The sequence below is a fragment of the Neolamprologus brichardi genome, chromosome 1, assembly GCF_056152115.1.
Source record: "Neolamprologus brichardi isolate AB-2024 chromosome 1, ASM5615211v1, whole genome shotgun sequence".
Classification (NCBI taxonomy): Eukaryota; Metazoa; Chordata; class Actinopteri; order Cichliformes; family Cichlidae; genus Neolamprologus; species Neolamprologus brichardi.
In genome coordinates, this window is record NC_142104.1 from 16,418,923 (window position 1) to 16,436,318 (window position 17,396).

The window sequence follows — 17,396 nt, forward strand, 5'->3', positions numbered from 1 at the left end:
GCTAAGCTTCATAAATGGATAAAATAATCCCAGTATGGATGTGTTGACTATGTGCCGTGAATAAAAGAAGTGGTAGGGACAGGAATGGATGAGAAACAGCTCAGCTTCAGCACATTAATGACCTCCAGCATCTTGATGATAGCTAATATTCTCCAGCTGCCTCTCTCTTTCTTTTACTGAGATGTAATTTCTGCAAAGGCACAAAACACAGTAACAATAAGTCCAAAGTGGTTTTTTAGGCGTGCCATAATCTTTGCTGTACTTTAGAACATGGTTGCTATCTCTTGAGTAATTCTGTTTGTTCCACTTTGAAGATTGTGCCTTTTCCTCTATTTTGGGAATACATGTTTGCCCTTGGTATATTGTCTGAGACTATTAGAAACCTATCATTATATTCCTCTAACTAAGTAGTATTTGTGATAATTCTCACAATCTTAAGAGCTTGTACACTGAAAGTATTATTTCTTTTCTTTTTTTAAAATGATAGCTTATCCAAAATATCACAATTACCCCTGACAGCAACATCCATTTGCACATGTGCTTTGTTTGATCCTGTGTGACAGTGAGACATACCAGTCTCTATGTAATGGCCTCATCGGTCTTGTTTACAGAAAAGTAATACTGTGCTGACATGCAGGCTGAATGAGTACGCACAATGCAGTGGCAGTCTGATTTTTCACACTGTCATTTAATAGGACAGGGCATCAGCATGGCATTTCATACAGGTTCTAGGGCCTAAAAATTCAGAAATGTGTTATTCCATACCACTGCTTTTACCTTTAACCTTGTCCTGCTTTATGTTTTTCGATAGCTCTTTAATTAATCTCCAACTGACTGTCGGACAGCAGAAAGAACAGGAGAGCATCTGGACCAACATCAATTCATTAATGATTTATTAACATTTTAACTGCAAACTTAAAGGCTTCTAAGAAGTTAGCTTTGATGAATTCATAACTCCATGACTGCAGTAGAAATCTCCATGTATTTGTTTGTTGCTGATTTACTGATGTGCATGGGTATGCAGAACAAGAATCTGTTTTGTTTGTAACTTACTGAACCATCTTTCCCCCTTATGCCCTCATAACAGAAAAATCCACCTACGATGCCTCGGGCTCCTCACCTTTACCGAGCGACCCAGCAGTCACAGGCGCTCCTGCTCACCCATCGGCTGACCTGTCAGTGGCTGAGGAGGTGCCTTTCCCAGTTGTCCATTCAGACAGTCACTCAGACACTGATGCGGAGGGCTTATCGGGGCAGCCTGCTTTTTCTTCTGTCTTAACCATGATGGCAGGAACTGTCAAACATCCAGTGAGCCTTGATCAAAGTAGAACCTTGCCAACTATCACCAGGGATGAGATCCATACCACCCAATGGCCTTCACGTAATTCCAGCCAGGGCTCAGACATGTCCTCCTCATCGTCACATGTGGGAACCAGCTCAGGTTTGACTTTTAGCATGTCTCAAAAACACGCAACACCGCCTCAGACTGCTGGTTACACTGTATCCAGGCTGTCACATGTATTCTTCACAAACGGAAAAAACATTGTATCATTGTTTCCATCATCAACAGAGTTGACACCAATAATGTCTTCTCAATCTCCATCCACACTGTCTGTGCTTTCATCCTCCGTGCCTTCATTTTTCCTGTCACCTTCCACTGAGTGGATAGACAAAGCCCTTCAGACAGAAACAGCAGCGTTATCAGCAACGTCTCAGGGTTGGTCAGACAGTTTAACATTCCCGCAGTCCACCACTCAGTCACTTGCTGACCTGCAATCTGTAAGACAGGAGAGACAAAGCAAAACAAGCAAACGGCCACACTCTTCAAGTGAAACCAGCATTGATAAAGGCAATAAAGTAACAACACATTCATCCGTGGACAGAATCTACCCAGTGAGTGAACTAAACACTAGAATTGCAACACCCAAAGAAATCCAGACACCAGCAACCAGCACATATACACTATACTCTACTCCTAACTATAGTCAAAATCTTTTAAAAATTTTGTACAGACCTACTCAAATGCAAAATCCAGGTATGAACTTTGTACCCGCCAATAATCTTGAAATGAACGCCTCATTTCCCTCTAAACTGGAGAGTCAAGCTGTTCAAAGGCAGCAGGGAGCTTCACAAAATCCCACATCAGCACTGCTGTCTACCCATCCTAAAGGCTACTCAATTTCTAGTCATATCACACAGTGGCTTCTAAACCAAACGGCATACATGGAAAAGGAAGTTAAGACAGCAGGAGAAAGTCACACTTTTATTTACGAAGGTCATGCCGTCATGTCATCACTCAGCTCGCATGTTGGGACTCCCACTGTGTCACCAGTAATGGCGATCACACCAGGTGAATCATTTTTTACAGTTTCCTTGGAGACTCCACCAGGTAAAGTGACTCTCTCTGAAGCTGCAATCACCAAGCTAACAGGTAGCCACTCTGGCATGATGTCCTCAGAGCATGTATCTAATCCTGGTGATTTACTGATCGCAGCGGGTCACAGCAGTCCCAGAGTCCCTGCCACTGATGTAATTTACAACCAGGGAGAGATAACGGCAGCAGAGCTCAGATCTGTTTCCACTCATGCTCACCTGAATAACTCACTTTCACTCACACAGCTGAAACCTGATTCCACTATTCGTTCAATCCCCAGTTTGAGCACCAGAACAGGAACAACATCGTCTGCACTGGAGTCAGATTTGTTAAATTTGAGACCCAGAAATATTCAGGAATCTGTAACTGGGTCTTCCAAGGGCATAACTCACTTGTACATAGATTACACAACCTCAAAAACTTTATTTTCTAGCAATAAGATAGAATCTCTTTCAGGATCTGCAAATGATATAATTTATAAAACCAGAAGCCATTCACACCTCAATCAGCCTACGTACAACCCAAACTATAATTATATAGATGAGCTATCTTCCAGAAGTGCGATATATTTTGCAAACCAACCCAAATCTATTTCATCACCGCAAATAATTCCCTCAGAAAGACCTCTTCAAACAAGGCCTTTGCCTGATTTTTTCCATAAATTGTATACACTTAGTTTAACTTCTCAAAAATCTGAAGAGACAGTGGTGTCCTCTGATGAAACCTCTGCTCATATAAAATCAGAGGGAGTGACTGAGATCCACACAAGAGCAGAAAATAGTAAAGTATTGCAAGGTTCTCCTGTATTTAATGGAAACAATGAATCTTCTCTAATCAGTGATGCTGTGTTTTACAAGAAAGAAACTCCATCAGTGTTCGCAACACGCTTCCCATCTCTCGGGACTAAAACAGATTTTTTCATGCTGACTAAAGGGTCTGCGGGTTCTGGAAAAATCTCTACTGAAATTCCCTTTTTACCAGTAACAGCTGAACCTCTTATGAGAGTTTTTCACAGAGACAATGTGACATTAGTGGGTCATAATGAACTGTCAGAAATGACCTTAACACAAACAACAAACTCTTTTTCTCACTCTCAGGGACCAATCACTAGTGTGAATAGCAATAAATCTAATTTTCACCTGGACAGAGAAACGAACATGCCCTCCGATGTTTCCCCTGCTGTAACTACTTCCTCCAGTGATGGACAAAACAGCATGGAGACATGGAGTGCTATTTTCAGCTTGGGCACAAAACTAATGGCACCATATACAGAGTGGAAAACCACCAAGCCTATGGCTCTTGAAAGCAGTGGCTTTAAATTAGAAAGCACATCTATAACCTTTGATAGGGTAAAATCTAATTTACCAACAGTTGGTCCCTCATTTCAAAATCCAAAGCTGGAAGATGGACAAGAGCGTAATGCGTACATGCTGAATTCTGCTGATTCAACAGCTGTTGCCAGTGATCCATATCCAGCTCATCCAACTGGTGACTATCCATCTTTTGCAACTTCCGACTATAAGGGATGGAGGTTGTCCCCAACTAATTTTAGGTCATCTGTGGCTGTTAATGTACAGCAAGATGTTTTTTTGCCCCTGTCTCATACAACTACTGATTCTGCAGCATTTTCCCAAGCTGCTCATGTTGAATTGATATATAAGACCAGGAACAGCCCCTCGCTGACAGCTGTTCCCTATCTTGAATCTGCATTTGATTCTGCTGTCACACTTTCAAATAGTCCTGTGCATAGTATCTCTGATACTGACAGCAAGAGTAAGACAACTGATTCCATCCTGAAGACATCAACCTTCCCAGCTGACCTGATTTCATCCTTCCCTTCTTATCCATCATCATCATCATCATCATCATCATCATTTTCATTTTCATCGCCATCTTCATCCTTATACATAAGACCCACCACAAGAAAAGCAACCACGGATCAAGGCACTGCATCGTTAGCCGTCTCTCTAAATGTTGAGCAATCCTCATTTCCATCATCATCACCAAGTTTGATCTCATTATTAGATTCTAATCGCTCACCGGTAGTGACTGAGACATTTGTTCTTACAGAGGCAGAGACGGATGAATTAACCGCTGGAACTTCCAAAACAGTTGGACTCACTTTCCCCAAAGAAAAAGAGGCTAGTTTAAGCCCCTCTCAATCAGTCAGAATTACCCATTCTGCTGGGCCTACCGAGAGGACAACTCAGGTATCACCTCTGACCCCTCGACAAGACACCACGACAGCCTCTGTTAAGCTTTCCACCACTACGGCTTCAACCACAAAAACTAAAAACGCCACCATTACCACGCCTTCCCTAAGAGTCACTACGCAGTCAACCACCACTACCACACCACAGACCACGTTCGCGACCGGGAAAACCACAACCACCACAACCATCAGGACTCAGTCCAACAGGAGAACATTCACACCGCCTGTCCTAAGAACGAGCCCTCCCAGGGGGGTCACGGCTGTCTTCATCTCACCTTTCACCACTACCACAGAGACTCCACCACAGCAGTGCAACATCACTGAGAGAATGTGGGTGAAAACAGGTAAACAGTACTTTTTGGAGAAGTCTTAGAGAAAAATAATATAATGATATGTTTTTTTATTTATTTATTGCTCTCACTTGTTTTGTCTGTTGCCTGTCCTGTCCTTTTTGTCTGTCTCTTAGTTGTTTCCATCTATGTGAGGAGAAACAGGCTAGACAGCATTCAGAGGCAAAACCTGCGAAGGGGACTAAGTCAAGGCCTCAGAAAAGCTCTCAATGATACCTCTGCCCAAGCACAGGTCGGACTTTCACCAGTTATTGCTTATTGTGCTACAACATCTTTTTCATGTTTATAGATGGATAACATAACATGATTTCTTCAAATATGGTTGAACAAATGTATTTTTTTACAGCTTCTCTTGAATTGCAACTTAAGTTAACACTTTCATTATGCGTTTATGGTCTCTCTTCTCTAGTTTAACAACCAGTTTAACTATAATAGAAAAACAATATTTTTCTTCTGGAAATTACGGCCCTATTTAGAGAAGAACAGAAGATAAAGTAGGGTATCTTCTGGGGTGTGGATACCTTGTGATTGTTTCATTGACACGGTTTTAATGTCTTATGAGCTTGCCATGAGCTCATGTGAGTCAAATTCCCTTTTTCAGAGGTTTGGTTTAAAAAAAATAGCTCGAACCCTCAAGAACCCTAAAAATACTATTCAGCTTAGATAATAACTAAATAAATGAATAAATAAATACATTTTTAACACTGAAGAATCGTTGTCCGGTTGTGCACTCTCCAGAAAACCAGAGGTTTATAAGCATGTGTTACACACTCATACCGAGGACCCTCATGTAGGCTGTGTGAAAAGAAATGAAGACTAATATAGAAATTAGGTTGACTGAATGTGTCCCCGAAGGCACAGAGTGATGTCACATATTTGACTAAGTGTACCAAGATTAAAATAAGATGCTCGTTGATGCTGTAGATATTTACAAGACACAACCTGAGTGTCTGCAGAACCTGTCCATATTTCACACAATCACCTTTTTGTGTGTGGATAGGTTAGTTGTGAACCACTCATAGTCCCTGCACTGCCAAAAGCCACCTTGTCCTTGCAGTAAGCCTCCAATACCTTCACTCAATGTGACTTAAGTGTGAGAAAAGCACCAAGTGAGGAACAGAAAAGTTTAATTGTGAGGATCTACCAAAGACTTGCTCTTGTGATGATGTCAGTAAGATGGTAAACATATGAATATACGAATAAAGCACATGCAAACAATATATTTTGTTATAAAAACAGTCTTTTGAGGTCTGGAAGTGAATACAGAGAAATTTGTCTTCATAGCACTGTCACAGTCACAGTCATTGCTCCAGGAAATGTAAAGTGAACCTGTGTGTGTGTGTTTGTGTATGCGTAGCTCAATGAAATGCCTTATTGTGTTGTATTTCTCAATCTGGAAGTATCAAATATTTGAGAGGGAGCCTTGTGTATTTGTCCTGGCGATGTGAAGGTCAGTGCTCTCACATGTTCGCTCTCTGTAGTCTCTGAAGGTGTCTTGCTTCAGTGCACTCCTGTCACCCATTTCAGCATTGCCTGGTTTCCTTTTAGTAGCACTTCTTTCTCATCCAATGAGAGGCAAGCTGTTGGCTGGGGAAATTGCTTCTGTGTTTAATTATAGGTTATAAATGGTTGGGAGGAGAGTGATGTGCTGAGCTGATGCTAAAAAGATCACGAGAAATAGACTAAATGAACTGAACCTCAGGACTAAGATCATTAAAAAAATAATAGTGAACTATTTCCGTGTCTTTCATGGAGTTAGGATTCTGCCACAACTTGAGAGTTTTTGAATGCCAGTAGTGGGATCTGTTCGGTCTGCTGCAGTCTGTCACACTCTTTGAGACTGAGTTAGTGTGTGTGTGTTCGAAATGCAATCTCTTAATAACACCTTCACATGGGTGAAGCCCAAGAGGATGAAGTGATAATAAAGGGCTCTTTTCACAGAGCTCGTAACAAGGCTGAATTGTGAGGAAGCAGAGTGGTGACTCTCAGCTACAGAGACTAGGCTCTCAGTGTTTCGGCTAGTGGATCTCCTTGTCAGCACAGGCTTTCAGATGGGTTTAGATAACGGATTTGAATGGTTTCACCTCTCATGCATGCACGCTAGATCTGCCATCATTCCCTTTTCCACTTTCACTGTACTCAGAGTTCACGAAGAAGTCAAACTCTTACTGACAAACACATACTGTATAAATTTTATTCTGGAATGAGACACAATTTCCCAAACACACAGATTTTGCATTTATATCCGTGAACGTATTGATTCCAGTCCTCTTGTGTTAGAGGTGCAGGAACATAAGCGTCTTTGTCCCAAACTCACCTATTTAACAGTCTCGCTCATGTCTCTCTTCTCAGCAGCCCCTCAGGCCCTCATGGTTCTCGCCACATATCTGTATTCCACGATCACTCCCTCCTCTTCCTGATGCTCTCATTAGTGACTTGGATAACAAGTGCATCTTCCGATTTACCGTGAACGATTTCATAGCATGTATGCAATTTCTCTTTGAGTGATTTTTACTATGTGGTAAGATTCATTAAAATAAATTTAAAAACCGTTCTAGTTTTTTTTTACAGTAGAAATTTCGATTTGTTATAGCAGGAGAAGTAAAAGGCGTGGCTGATGACATTAACAAGCTATTCTATTCAGTTGTCTTACTAGTAAGTCAGCAGACATAACATATGAATCATCATGTTTGAACATCATTAACTTTATTCTACATGTGTTAATGGCCCTATACAACACACAGAAAAATGTTTCTGAAAAATTGTTGTTCTTTGAGACCTTTAGAAACAATATTCCTCTGATTATATTTTTCCCCACAAGCGGCACACCAGTGACTTGGACATCTAGTCATTGTCTGCAAGTGATTTTCATTCCGTACTAAGATGAATAAAAAGGCAAAAAAGCAGCGGCTATCTGAAAGGTCCACTTGAGATGTCACTTTACTTTTTGTGGTTGCATTGTGGGTAATGATGCAAACTGGTATGCAGTGCTGCATATAACAGCTTTATGGTGATATTAGATTTGCATCATCTTATAATAAAGTATCTTTTATTCTGATTTAGGAATGTGAAAGGAACCACTCAGACCTTTAAGGAGGTTCTAAACACAGACATTAATTTTGCTTAATTTATTTTATTCCTAGCCTGTAATATATTGTTTGGATGATTTTTTTCTCTCTACAATTTTACTTTGCTTTTTATATTGGTTTTTTTTGGTATTGGATATTTTTCATTTTGTAATGTATTTTTATGTATTTTTTATGACTACATTTAGTGGGTTAGCATATTTGCTTTCTTCTTCTTCAGAAATCAGAGTGTATTTTATCTTAATATACTGTATGTTTAAGTTTCATTAAAAGTGTAGAAGGGATCATTTTTCTTCATTAAGAATGGCATCTTGACTGTCGCCCTTCCAGTGAGGTCATTTCTAATCAGGCTTTGGCAAACAGTAGATGAATCAACTAGATGGGCCAGATGCATCTCTCAGGTCCTGTGACAGATCTGGATTTTTGCCTTTTCCTTAAGGACATAACTTTCTGATATTGATATAGATATGCTCACAGGCCTGCCACTTCTTTTGTCATCTACTTGTCCAGTTTCCTCAACATTTTAAGGAGACACTGCTGAGATATGAGTTTTTGGCTAGTAGCTCTTTGGAAATCACTTGTTGGTGCAAAAACAGAATTTTATTCCTGTCAAACTATGTAATATTTGGTAGTTTTTATATATTTTTTATATATTTGTATTAGGAAACTAGAACAATTTGTGTTTTTGCGTGTGTGTGTGTGTATGACCGGCTGTGGTTAGAGACACAATTTAAAATAGGTTCTTTGCCAAGTTGTCATTTTCTAGACAGAACACTGGTTCATCCCATGGTTTAGGTCACTTTTTTATTCTTGGATGATTCATAGGTATGTGTTAAGTAAAAAAGAAATCCTCTGAAAATTATTAGATGTAATGACTGGACTAAAAATGTCTGAATAAATTTTGAAAGCCTGGAGAACTTTTGCTCAAGCCCATTTTAAAAGAAAATACAAGTAGGTATGGCTCAAAACTTTTTCATAACACTTAGCACATCATAGAAGACATGTTGAAAATACCTTCTTTAATCATGGATTTGTAGAGGTAATCATTTTGTAATTAATGGTAAAATGTAAGCAATATGGCTTCTCAAAGACATCCAACTCTCCTTTTCTTTTTCTTTCTTAGGTGGAGACTGTATTTGGTTCTCCCAACATGACAGTGGCTTATCACGTGACTGGAGGGGATATAGTTTACCCTCCGTCTGTAGTGATGGAAGGCTTGGCATCCTATGGCCGTGATAAGCTGATTGCAGACCTGCGGCAGTACCTCCCCATGGTAACAGCCCTGCCCCTCCCGATTGCATTATGGAGACCCAGCCCAGCCACAGGCTTCCAGCTGAAAACAGGTCAGCCAGTGCTCAGTCAGGTTGAAAAGAAAAAAATAAGTCTGCTTGAGACTTGCAGTTATATGTTCCTTCTTTGACTGTGCACTGGAAGGGTATGAAGTGTGAAAAGAAATTCTGTGATACCACATCAGAGAAGGAAATGGCAATATGGCATGTAGGTACTTAAAAAATAAGCACAAATAAGTGAAATTCTCAATGTTCCTAATATAGTTATATACTGTCAAAGATAGCAAAACACACTCTTACAGGCTTTTGAAGAATTCTTTGATTTTCAGAATGCAGTTTGTCAGTTTGTGTTGTTTTTATGTTGCAGTGCTACAGTTTGTGGGAGTAGGTGATGATCCTCGGTCCTGTCGCTTCTCTCAAATGATGGAACAGAGGCTTGAGAAGGTTTTTTCCGAAGTGCAGGCCAAAGTGCTTAACGCTAACAGCAGACTCTCTGTTCAGGTACTGCGGGGGGACCTTTGTGTTCTAGTCCTGGAATTGCGTAGGCGTTCCGCATGCTGTCAGGATAGATATTGATGATAAATAACTTAATTTTGTCCCCTGTTACACTTCAGTATCACCATGTGGTTTATGCGATGTGGCAGCCACAAACAGCTGCAAACTGTGTGCAGTTTGAGCAAAATTGTCCCTAAGCATATTGGGCTGTGCCTTTTTTTAAAAGAACTACTTAATTATGCTGGAGAGGCATTAGTTGTATTAATTTTAATGTGCTGCTACATTAAAGTGCACCCTATATTAAAACTAATTTGATGTTTATGCATGGATAAAGCTACTGTATTTTTGAATTCTTTTATTTATACATACATATTTCTCTGCTGTCAAGATTCTTGATGATATTTATCATTAAAGACAGTTACTGTTTCCGTGCCTCCCCTGTCATTTAGAAAAATATTTCTTAGAATTTGCAGATTACAGTATACAGTACAATCCTAAGCATTTTGCTCATATTACCCACACTTCTCTATGCCTTGTTCTTTTTCTGACCTCGACTTTTGTGTTTTTCCTAGATGCTGAGTGTCTCTCAGGCAGCAGGATCGCCTGCTGTGTCACTGGTCTACACTGTAAAGAATGGGACTGGCTTTCTTAATGGCACTGCTGCCTCAAATTTACTTGGTCAGCTGTCAGCTGAACTAGTGGGCTACTTCCTCTTCTATCCGCCACTTATCGTTGCTGAGCGTAAGTTGCAATTTGCATTCTTAAGTGAGTATTAGTCATGAGTAATGCAACAGGCCCTACAAGAACAAGCATCAGAGGTAGTTCTTGGGTTCTCCTAAGAATGATTTGTTCTCTAAATACAAAAGAGATTCCAGATTTTTCAGGTTGTGTCTCACAGGGCTTTCATGTTTGGCTCTAGTTGTTTGGACACTGAAACTTTAGTATTGATTAACTATGCTAGAAATCATGCCCTAGTTAATTTAATGCATTCTGAGCTTTTTGCATTCACATGGACTCAAAAAGCTTCTCTAGGCATTGGCAAAAATCATAAATTTCTTTGCTAAGCCTGACTGACATCCAGTTTTTCAGTAATTGGATGTTTTTGACTGTTCTTATGCTATTACAATCACAATTTTACATTTGAGTCATTTAAAGAAAGTTGATGAAAAGACACAACTAAGCCTCTGCCTTTCATCTCAGCCTCCTTTGAGGGCATACTCAGCATCCATCTGTGTTAGCATTGTACTTGGAATAAAATAAAGAGTGACAGGGAATCAGCAGGAGTCTAAACAACAGTCCCAGTTGCGTCCTATGGCAGCCTGTTACTATCCCTTGTGTAACTGCTCAGTGGATGGAGATATGGTCGACATGGACCTCAGATGCATGCAATATAATGAGACTTATTTTTATGGTACGTTATTAATCCCTAAAGGAGGGATTGTGTTGTTTTGCTTGACCCGGTTCACAGTAAATGTACAATAAAGGTTCAGCAACCAAACTACTCTGATACACACACGCACACACAAACAGGATTTTACCCAGAAATCGCCTGGAGATTTTTTGTGCTTCAGTCTATGTCTATCATCAGCAACACTTCACATACTGGCTTCTGGATTTGTGCTTCCTTGATGCGCTGCAGTTTGTGTAAACAAAAGCAATGGGACCTTCAGACCTTCAGAATGTGTTAACCAGAAGAAGCAAGTCAGCAACAGCTAGATATAATCTATCATGTACCCTGAAGTCAACCTGTCATATTACATCGCACATTTTGCTTGAAACCCCTGCAGATAATAGCCAAATGCACGGAAGAGGAAATGATCTTTCGTGTTCAGCAGTTGTACAGCGAGGCTCTTTTTCAGTTTTTTCTCTCGTCCTTGTCTGGGTTACGTTTTGATCATTACAAGTTCATACAAAAGGTGTGTTTCCTAACCTGAAGGCATCCTTTGCAGACACTGAGAGCAGTGATGTCCTGCTCATGCTTTACCTGTAGCATTATTATCTTAAAGATTATATGTGCAAAATGGGCCTTAGTGTCTTGCATTATGTAATCCAGTGTAAGCAAACCTGTTATCTAGCTCAAACAGGTCTGGAGAGATTCTATTTAAAGACTCACTGGGTCAAGCAGACTTCAGGAATACAGAGGAAGCCACGGGACAAGCTGTGGATTTAAAGAGGCTGATGTGTGGAAACTGCACCTCTGGTTAGCTTTCTATTCAAGCAGAAACAAGACTCCCCAGCTTGATTGCAATAGTTTCTAACCAGGTTCAGTGCTTGAATATTTCTAGACTGTGGTCAGTTTGAGAAATTGTTAATCATTGGACTTGGACATGGTCATGTTCAGGATCACACCAGAGCTGATACTTTATATAGGACTATAGGCTTCCTTGCAATAACCTCTGCCTGAGTTCAGTCTTAGTTACATTTTATTTGAACTTTTAGTCTTCTTCATGTTCTGTTGTTGCTAAGGACATTGTGGGAAGAGACCAAACAGATTTTCTAATCTTTACACTAAACTTGTTTGGATCTTAGAAGGATTCCGAACTGAGTGTTAATGTTTGTCAAACAGTGGTAATAATGTTTTCCATTCACATCACCAATAGGAAGTAATTTAATAACATGCCAGTGATTGTAATGAATCCTTTTCTTGTGGATTTTCTAATTTCTTTGAATCCTTTTATAGCCTCTATATTTTCAGTCCACATCAATTTTCTGTATGGTTTATGCTTAGTAACAAGTTAAAGGAAATTGTTATCAAAATATATGATATTTCGGTGTCATGAGTCAAAGATAGTTGCATTTTCTCCATCCCATATGAGCTCAATAAAGCTATGACCTCTCTGTTGGTTAATCTTTTAGTTTTTTACCATGTCTTTTTTAAAATATATAATATCTAGAGTGTCACCAGTGTTGCACTTATGTGAGCCTAATCAAGATAGTACTTCCTATGTACTGGGAAGGAGAAAAGCCTCTGAAACTGAATTTTAAGAAGTAAGATGGTCCAAAGGTTGTGCTGCTGAGACAAAACAAAAGGGGTACTACTTCTAACAGTTAAAAATGCTAAATGAAGATCTTATGTTTCAAAAGCATCCGCGTGCCTGTCTAGAAAGAGCAGTTTCCCTGCTCATAGCCTGGTGTGTCCTGGGCAGAAGAAAGAAAACAATCTAAGATTAAATATTTTACATTTGGTTTGCGTCTTCCAATCTGACAAATCTGGGATCTGACCTAAGTGCCTCTGAGGATAGATAGCAGTCTTGGGTTTCACATTGTTGAAATCAAGACAGATAGGATTTCCAGTAGTGAGCATTAAACTAAAAACCACTTTGTGTTGAGCCTGAATTAAGTTTGAAAATCAAGTTGCCTACAGGCATATTGTTTCAGTTGCTGAGCACAGAAAGAGAGGAAGGCAATCTCGGTAAAAAGAAGAGACAGCGGGAGCAGATACTGACATGGAGGAAAATGCCAGAGAGACAGTGGGGTTAAAGACAGAAGTGTGTAACAGCATTTTGTTTGTTTTGTAGCCTCACAGTTAGTGATATTACACTGCTCACAGGAGGTGCAAGCATATGCTAGCAGCGACTGCCTCCTCACTTCAAAGCCAATTATTGCAGTAAATAATTAACTGTGGGGGATTCTCATGCCACCTTAGGCTCTGCCCTGACAGCAAAGACCCGCGATCTCGTACGTTCCAACGTGCAGTCTGGACTGCTGAGTTCAGCTCTTTTACACCCCCTGATTTGCAACAACCTTTCTCAAATGTAATGACTGAAGCTATTTGGAAATGTTACCATTTTAGACTAGATCATTTAACTTTTCAATATGTGAAGGTACAAAGTAGGGAAAATTAATAATAGCTTTTGCTGGAGAACATTTGGGATTTTCAATGTTCTCATCAGAAAACAGCAGAGGTTCACGCAAAAGCTTGCTAAACCTTGCTAAACCTTGCTGATTAATAGTTCAAATGACTGAAGCTTATAGACAGCACTGAACTGATTTTGCTGACAGCCTTTCAGCCCTATCCATTATTGTTGCTAAAGCCCTTACTATTCCTCTCACCCTTCTCCCCCACCCGTCTCTCCTGTCATGCCTGAGTGTACAGTTCTGTGAGTGTGCTTTCACAGACCACTGATACAGCATTCCCCAAAACACTGCACCAGTCTCTAGCACAACAGCTTAATCAGGCAGGAAATAGATGTAAGAGAACACAGAGACAACCAGAGCTCAGACTGCTTAAAGCTTCCCTTGCTTCTGTATTTGTCTGACATTCAGTGATAATGAGGCTTTAAAGTGAGATATCAACACATAAAACGTGCCAAACCTTCAACGGCTTACTGTACATTTTTCTTGAAAGGTTTCAAAAGTGTTGGTATGTACGGCTCAAATTAACACCACCAAAATGATACATTCACACTTGCATCAATAAATATGATGGGCTGTTTGTGCATTGTTGATTATATTCAGGTCATATACAATTGTGCAACTGAGCATTCATTGTAAAATCTCAGCGTGCAAAGGCAAATGTAGGCTACACTACTGTGTGGAAATCGTATATTGGTATTAACTTTGCTTTCAACTTTTTTGTTGTCGTTGCAGCAATGGAATATCACAATCTGAACACTTCAATAGCAACCAGAGACTTCTGGGTTGTTACAGGTAGGGATATTATTGCTTACTGACTGTTAAAATCAGAGCTAATTGGGAAGCCTGTTGTCTATAATATTGAAAAATGGATTTTGATAATGCTTTGCTCTTGCTTTGTGAGTGGATTATTTACTTATGAATCGCCATTTACTTATGACCAGTATTCAAATGCAACCAATTCCCAGTCCTCCAACGACATCCTGGAACATTCTACTTCTACAGTTTTGAAAATATTCATGGGAACTTTAAGAAATGAACTGATGAACTGTTTCATTCCAGAGGAGAAATAAAGTACAAAATGAGTCCTAGTAAATGTTTTCTCTGTGGGTGTTTTTAAATGACTAAATTGGCTGAGGAGCAATACACTGATCAGCCTCAGAATTAAAACAACCTGCTTAATGTTGTGCAGATTTTCACTTTAGTGCTAAAACAGCTGTTACTGTATCTGTTGGGATGTGGGCATGCCACGTATGGTGTTTAGCAACAGATCCTTTGTGCTCTGTGGGTTGCTGTGGGTGGGGCATCCATTAATTGGGGGTACTTCCAGTACGTTCTGCAGACGCTCTAGCTGATTGGGATTTAGGAGAGTTTGGAGGCTCTGACAATGCACATATTGTTGATTTTCTAAAACCTTTCCTGATCAGGTATATCAGCATGCAAGGGTGTAATGTTCTGCTTGGAGGGAGGGAGCAGAACCCTGGTTGTCCGAGCAGAACATTTCATTATAATGAGACGGTCAATAGTATTTGCGACAGCTGTCAGGGGTTTTAATGTTGTGGCTCATTGGTTGTTGTATATCTCTAAGTTGTCAAACTTAACGAGTCTTTCAGATCACAATCTGTTGCTCTACACCTACTCCAGTGACACTTTGAATCAGTTGAAAGTCAGCCCCACACTGAAGATGACATCCAACCAGAATTATAGCTTTTCTGCTTTTTCCTATTTATAATAAAGTTCTGAATGTCTCATAAGTTCATATCAGAATTAACAGTGCTTTGGCAGCACTTTAACTGAGTATGGTCATGCCAATAATGAAAGCTGAATTGAATTCCGAAGCAAGCTACACTATATTACAACCCGCACACACAAAGACACACACATTTCTAACTGTGCCTCTGTCTTTTCTTTTGTACTCCTTTCTGCCCTTGCCAACCATGTATTTTTTTTCTCTTCGCAACAATCTGGCCATCCTCTTTATTTCAACTACATTTGCAGTGATCCAGGATGTGGATAATGCCAGCCTGGAGGGACAGTACCAAAGCTTCGCCAGTCTAATGGAACAGCGCCTGGCAGAGTTGTTTGTGTTGGCGGGCCAGCAGGGCACTCGTTTTAGACGAGCAACGACTGTAGGCAGCTACACTGTCCAGGTAAGAAACTGGCACTGCAGCCTGTAGGGAATGCCAGTCATCTAAGATTCTTATTCTGATGTTTTGCCTGACTGCCTTGGCATGTCAGAAGTCAGATTAGTCAAATTTGTTTCGTGGGCTTTTTTCTCCCAACACTATGAATATTTCATAAGATGTACACTTTGATACGCACTTCTGCACATGCTTGCACGATTATTTGTGGTCAACCCCTGATAATTAGGTAGCTTCTCCACTCATCATGTGGTAATTGCTCATCAAAACAAGTCAGAGGTTGAATATTTTACCCAACAAGTCCTTTCTTTTTTCATACAGTTTTTCATCTTAAGAAACTCTCCTAAATGCATGATAATTATTTTTGTTGTATTTTGTGAAATTAAAGTTGGTACATAAGACATTGTAATAGCGTTGAATAGGTTTATGCTGATTGTACAGCAGTTCACACACACACACATCCCTTTTCATACCCAATCAGATGGTGAGCATCCGGCGGATCTCAGGGTTGAAGAATCCGGCCGAGATGACCTACTATGTCCAACACAATGGCATTCCTTTATTGGGCACATCAGCTGCCAAGGTCCTGAACACAGTGGATTCTCAGACTATGGCGCTCACCCTGGGCTACTTTGTCCAGGTGCAAGCAGAACGTAAGCAAAGCATCCTTCTAGCATTTGACAGCTAGGAAAAGTGACACAAACACAGAGACAGGCGAACCAAAACACATGATTCATGCCGAGTTTGGAAAAGAAAAGCTGGTGTTGTGGTGAGAGACATAGAAGAAAAGGTTGAGAAAGCTCTTTGCTGTCTAATCTCTCTGAAATGCTCCCAGCGGGACATTGTTTGTTTGGGCTACAGTGCAGCTTGCTGCTAAGAGAAGAGACAAGGGGGGAAAAAGGGTGAGACAGAGTTTGTGGGTGGCAGGGGTGGGAGGGGGCATGCAGCATTCTCCTATGCATTGAATTGTCGCCTGCAATAGCTGAATGAGGCGCAGTGTATGTCAGCTTGAGCTGTATGCAGTGCTGCAGTGTAATGAATGATTCTTCATGTTTTGTCAATACAACACGCTGAGGACTTCATTATATTTTAATGAGCAAATCAAAGGACAAATGGTTATCATTTAGAGCCTACTGGATGTCATAAAGTAATGACAGGTAAAAAACAAACAAACAAACAAACAAAACAAAGAAACAACAAAAAATAAAAAAAATCAACAACTTATTTAAATTTTTTTCAGCTGTCGTCAAGAACCCTCCTAATAACCTTTGGATAATCGCTGCTGTTTTGGCCCCGATCTCCGTAGTAACACTCATTATTATCATCATCACAGCTGTGCTGTGCAGGAAGAATAAGAATGACTTCAAAGCGGATGCCATCGGTAACCTTAACCCTCGAGCTAAGGTATTTATCTTATTCATGTACTGAGCTATATTTTGGTAATCAATTCATTGTTTAAATATATTTTCAGGCTTCGTGACCATTTGCTGCTTGTCTTAATTTGAAGGCTTGGATTCTTGGCTAGACAAAGACGTGAAGACCTTGAGTTCAGGGATTTTTTTTCCCTGATAGAACATTAAGAGACGCACTGTCT

At 40.1% G+C, this 17,396-nt stretch overlaps 1 protein-coding gene across 3 annotated transcripts in view; it reads left to right on the forward strand.

The window, feature by feature from the left end:
* kiaa1549lb (KIAA1549-like b) overlaps window positions 1–17,396 on the forward strand; it is a 56,809-nt gene that overhangs the window by 21,570 nt on the left and 17,843 nt on the right. For 2 of the 3 annotated variants that reach the window (XM_006779996.2, XM_006779997.2), the window contains exons 2-11: window positions 1,088–1,441; window positions 4,445–4,930; window positions 5,053–5,168; window positions 9,146–9,365; window positions 9,679–9,812; window positions 10,379–10,547; window positions 14,397–14,456; window positions 15,660–15,811; window positions 16,284–16,455; window positions 17,043–17,206. In XM_006779996.2, coding sequence (XP_006780059.2) covers window positions 1,088–1,441; window positions 4,445–4,930; window positions 5,053–5,168; window positions 9,146–9,365; window positions 9,679–9,812; window positions 10,379–10,547; window positions 14,397–14,456; window positions 15,660–15,811; window positions 16,284–16,455; window positions 17,043–17,206 — 2,027 coding nt within the window. Of the gene's footprint in view, window positions 1–1,087; window positions 4,931–5,052; window positions 5,169–9,145; window positions 9,366–9,678; window positions 9,813–10,378; window positions 10,548–14,396; window positions 14,457–15,659; window positions 15,812–16,283; window positions 16,456–17,042; window positions 17,207–17,396 lie in introns of all 3 variants that reach the window. The other variant, XM_087837782.1, reaches the window with a different exon arrangement.